The sequence below is a fragment of the Etheostoma spectabile genome, chromosome 10, assembly GCF_008692095.1.
Source record: "Etheostoma spectabile isolate EspeVRDwgs_2016 chromosome 10, UIUC_Espe_1.0, whole genome shotgun sequence".
NCBI classification, from domain to species: Eukaryota; Metazoa; Chordata; class Actinopteri; order Perciformes; family Percidae; genus Etheostoma; species Etheostoma spectabile.
The window spans coordinates 24,708,305-24,713,193 of record NC_045742.1 but is presented as its reverse complement, the minus strand read 5'-3'; the positions used below and the strand labels follow the sequence as shown (position 1 = coordinate 24,713,193).

Below are 4,889 nucleotides of genomic sequence, written 5' to 3'. Positions count from 1 at the left end.
CTCTCTCTCTCTCTCTCTTTCTCTCTCTCTCCCCCCCTCCCCCCTTGCCCGCTCTTTATCCATATACTTCATCCATAGGCTATAGCCTACTCTGGCTCAAATACAGGCAGCCATCCAATTATAACAACCTCACCCATATTGTGGAAATCATTTAAATATTGAACAATTACATTGAAAATCCTTTAGATAACAGCCAGGAGCCTATCATTCTGTAGCCTACTCTGTAACAACAGATTACCTGAACGCCTTTTTCTCGTCTTGCGTTCCACTCTCCACACCGCTGTCTTCAGGCAAAAACTCACTTCCTGAAATTGATAATGTTGTCAGGCTCGTCATTGTGATCTTGCTCAATACTAGACCAAATTCAAAGATTTTTAGTAACATCAGCCTATTTGACACGAATGCATGGGGAAATGGTGCCCAGGTTGAAAAAAATCACAATACAAATAATCTGCATATTGCAGATCCCTACTCTAAATAAATTGTGTTTTTCTCTAATAACTTTCTAGATAATTCCTAGTTATTTTCAGTATTACCCTCCACTGTCATGTGCAGTCCATGATCAGGCTTGTTGGACACCTGCAAACTTATTGGCAAAAACGGTAGTTACTCTTTAATTAATTAAAAAGCGTGCTACTTTAGCTATTCTTCAGCTCTGTAAGCAACACTTGCAATCAAACTGTTTGCATGTTAAAACTTTGGGGTTTTATTTATTCATTTTTTTGACTGTGTATAATGTTTAAAGTTTCAGTTTTCAGTTCAGTTGATTTTTGGTATCGGCCCTGAAAAAACTGTATTGGTCGACCCCTTATTTAGAATCAGAAGAAGTTAATTTACTCATTTAAAATGCTGAATTTTAAAATGCTGAACAATGAGATACCTGTTTTTGTGATTTAGCGCTATAAAAATAAAATGGAATTGAATTGAATTTATCTGCAGTTACAGTTGGATGTTATTCAATTGATTTGACATTAAGTCTAAAGATGTGTATGTCTTTAGGCCTATGAGCAGGAGATTGTGACATGAGAGGTGTGAGGTTGATGGTTGACAAACCAAAGGATGCCCTGACATGTTTTTGTTTGCATTAGTTTAAATTAGATTTAGCGAGAGGCCCTCTGTATGACAGGGGCTTCTCGCGTTTTTAACCCTTCAGTTAAGAGTGTGTCTTCCCTTACATCTCCACTTTGGTTGTTTGTCCTCTTCCAGGACTACCATTGGCAGTGGCGTTCCTTCCTGACCAGCGGCTTCACTGCTGTCTATTTCCTGGTCTATGCCGTTCATTACTTCTTCTCTAAGCTGCAAATCACTGGACTGGCCAGCACCATCCTGTACTTTGGATACACCATGATCATGGCTCTTATCTTTTTCTTATTCACTGGTAGGTAACTAAAAGAAAAGATGGGTAGAATGAAGGTTGAAGTGTTTTTCCATTTTGAATATTCATGGCTGGCATCTTTTATGCACACGACTACAAAATAGATTATTTTGAAGAGTTAAAAGGTAAGATCTCCGTTTAGTGGGCGGAAAATCTTGCTGTGGAAGGAGGTATTTTTTATTATGACTATTATTGATGGCATTTTTAGACCATTAGATGTCAATCATTTTTACAGTTGAAAGGGTGTTGTGACTGTCGCTAAACCCAAGTTTAATATCACTCTTCCTTTACTTTGGTTTTATGTTTTCAATTTAACACTTTAAAGTTTTAAATTCATATGAACACAGCAGCTTATTTTAAAAGAAAATGTCTTTTTTATAGCTTGTTTACCTGTTACTTGTGTCATTTCCTTAAACACAATGTAGCATTTAAAAGGCTACAAGGTTATAAATAAGGTTATATAATCTGTTGCAGTCCTCAATCCACATACAACGCTACATTACATCACTACCAGCAAACTTCAAAGAGAACATCACCGATCTGTTTTAACTGAATATTCTCTGGTCCGTTAAAAACACAACACAGATCCGTTAGGTGTCGTTCACTACCGAGCTTGTTTGTACCGACCACTGTGTATCTTGACCTGTTCAACTGACTTTAGCATTTTAGAAAACACACTCGATTGTTCAGCTGTTTCCGAAGTGAGCTAACCAAAATCAGTTGTCTTTTCAATGGACTTTTGTCAGTGCGATGCTGCAGAATGAATACAGGGGAAACACAATGGATATTTGGTGTTATTTTGGCATTCAAAAAATTATTTGCCTGGCCTGACCGGAGTTCACACAGGCCTGTACAATTATAGGCAAAACACTGGTCCTTTTACCATTCCAAGATGATGGAATTTTATTAAACTGAACCATGTGTATGTGTGCTTAATAAAAAGAAAATACATGTTTGTTTTTTTGTTGCGTTGAGTGTGCATACACCTAGTTTTTGTCAATAATCTACACAGATTTTATGCATCTGAATCCTGGTCTTAAAAAAAACATGCATGTGATGCAGTTACAGTACTTAAAATGAAATAAATGAAACACTGATGTGATTGGCAGTGACCCACTGTCCCTCAACCTCACATGTATATTAATTGATGTTGTGCTATGGGTAAAGAATAACTTCATATAAAGTTGCTCTAATCAAAGGTGTATTTTCTCTGTCCTCAGGTTCAATCGGCTTCTTTGCCTGTTTCTGGTTTGTTACCAAGATCTACAGTGTGGTTAAAGTGGACTAAAGGATCCAAACACACATTAGACTATATATGGCTGGAGGTTGCTTTCTCCCCAAAACCTCTGGAACATTCAGCACTGTCACTGTCAAATACAATCTGAACCTTCAACTCCTCGTTTCCTCAAGCAGAGAGGACTCAGACAGAAGACATCTTTCTTTGTTTGTGTGCCTATAATGTTTGTGTGAGCATGTGTACAGTACACTAGGTTGTAATTTGAACATACAGTATCTATCTGCTAAAGGATTCATAACTCTATAAGCCTGTTCCCGGTACCTGACACAGAGTCGGATCATACCTTGCAACCTTCATACAGTTCAGTGACCCACAGCTGGACTGCCAAAGACTGTCAGATATCATTTCATGTATTTTAGGTTTATTTCATGATCGATCCACTCTGAGTTTGCAGATGTAGTTGAAAATTGTAGTCAGATAAATAAAGCTGCGAGGCTCTGCTTCTTTCTCAGACTGGTTGTGTTCAATTATCCAGTGGTATAAAATGTGCCTTTGTCACCATTTTGTGTCCAAAAATGTGTCTACATGTGCATTCCAACACCAAATATGCTATTCATCTTAAAAGCTCCTCCAACTGCAGCAGAGAAATGCAGGCTACTTTTGTTAAATTTGAGGGGCGTGGCCAGGGAGTTCTTTGTGGTTTTCATTTATTTCTCTGAAGTTGGGGGATATAATGAGTCTGCTGTTGATTTGGGTTCAGCCAACCAGCCTTCAGTTCAGGGAATGACAGATTCTACAATTCTGCATGCCTTGAAAGAGACATCCACTGAAATAAAAGCGCTGCAGTCTACCAACCTTCATGAAGCAGGGCCAGAGTAACCTTTTTCAGAAAAGGATTGTATTTCTTTGTTCCATGAAGGGCAACACACAAGGGGACTCAGGATGTAAAGTTGTTAGAATACACCAGTCCCTTTTTCCAGCATCCACTTTTTCTTCTTTTTAAATATATTTAATATTGTATTTACACTTATTTAATTAAAAATCAAAAAGATGTGTAAAGGGCACAAAGCCAAAAAACTAAAAGAAAAGCAACAAAAACATTAAAAAAAAGGTAATAAAATTAAAAAGCAAACCTTTAAAAAAGAAAAACAAAAAAACTGCCAAAACCTTTTTTTACTCAGTAATGAATGTAATTTAAAATGTAGCAAAGTGCGTAGAGACTCGCTCTCCAGCTTTTAGGTTGCTCATTTGATCAAACTATAAGTAATTGCATGCCAGCACAGGTGTTTGATATTGTATTTATTTTTTATTATACAATTGTGCATCCAAGTCTTGTCAGTAGTGATGGCCAAATGAAGCTTCGTCAACCAGTGTCTTTATTTTCTGAGCCCAGTAGAATAGAATATACTGAATTGCAATGCCTTAGCCTTTCTAGTAAAACCACAAGCACCATCTAGTGGGCTCAGAAAATAATGACACTGGTTCACAAAACTTCATTTGGCCATCACTACCTATCAGTCCACAACTAAAGAGTAATTAAAACTAACATTCATTCACATCAGCATCATATCATACATGTCATATACTCTCAGTCACATTGAGGCATCTCATCTTATTTTAACAGTTGTTCAGTCAGAGATACTGTTTCTGGAAAAGAAGGAGCACTTTATTGGTTGTACGTAGTGTGTCTTTTAAAATGTTAGTTCAACCAAATTGCAACAGATATGTTTTTCTTACTTGCCTTGAGTGGTATCGGGCAATGCACATAGTTTTGGTTTTCTGCAATAAGGTTGTAAGATATCCGTCTCTGAGATTTCTGCCTCCACTCTAATACAATGGAGGTTAATAAAACTCTTTTTAGTACCCAAATCATGGAAAAATGACTTGAAAAACTCAGCAGCTCCATGTCCTTTTTATTGAAGCATCAGTTGACATTTGCTTTGTAGATATCTTAAAACCTTGGTATATAAATCAAAACTATCTGCAAGGAAAGACATTACAGGGGTAAAAACACATTTGTTTGTAATTTCCAACAATTGCTTTTTAAGGTAGCTGCATCTCAACAAACATTGGTACTGTGTACAGCTCAGCTCTGAGTCACCATCAGGGAAACTAAACTGTACCGAGGGTCACTCTGGAGACTGACCACTGGCAAGATAAATCAAGCATCTGTTATTGTCCAGTCTGTTTGCCAATGTGGTTTTTCAGAGGGGAGTAAGGCTCATCCTGGTGCTGATGTAACATATCAAAAGATTTATAATAAAAAAAAAAAAAAAA

General features: G+C 37.1%; 2 protein-coding genes across 4 annotated transcripts in view; one reads left to right on the top strand and one right to left on the bottom strand.

Moving 5' to 3' along the window:
* tm9sf2 (transmembrane 9 superfamily member 2) overlaps positions 1-3,118 on the top strand; it is a 20,414-nt gene extending 17,296 nt beyond the window's left edge. Inside the window, exons 16-17 of the mRNA XM_032527482.1 lie at positions 1,207-1,378; positions 2,596-3,118. Of these exons, the coding sequence (XP_032383373.1) occupies positions 1,207-1,378; positions 2,596-2,663 (240 nt within the window). The 3' untranslated portion in view covers positions 2,664-3,118. The remainder of the gene's footprint in view (positions 1-1,206; positions 1,379-2,595) is intronic.
* A 1,133-nt stretch (positions 3,119-4,251) lies between these two features.
* The window catches only part of pcca (propionyl-CoA carboxylase subunit alpha), a 26,282-nt gene continuing 25,644 nt past the window's right edge, over positions 4,252-4,889 (bottom strand). For 2 of the 3 annotated variants that reach the window (XM_032527478.1, XM_032527479.1), the window contains exon 24: positions 4,252-4,866. The gene's annotated coding sequence lies outside the window, so the exon portion shown is untranslated. The remainder of the gene's footprint in view (positions 4,867-4,889) is intronic. The other variant, XM_032527477.1, reaches the window with a different exon arrangement.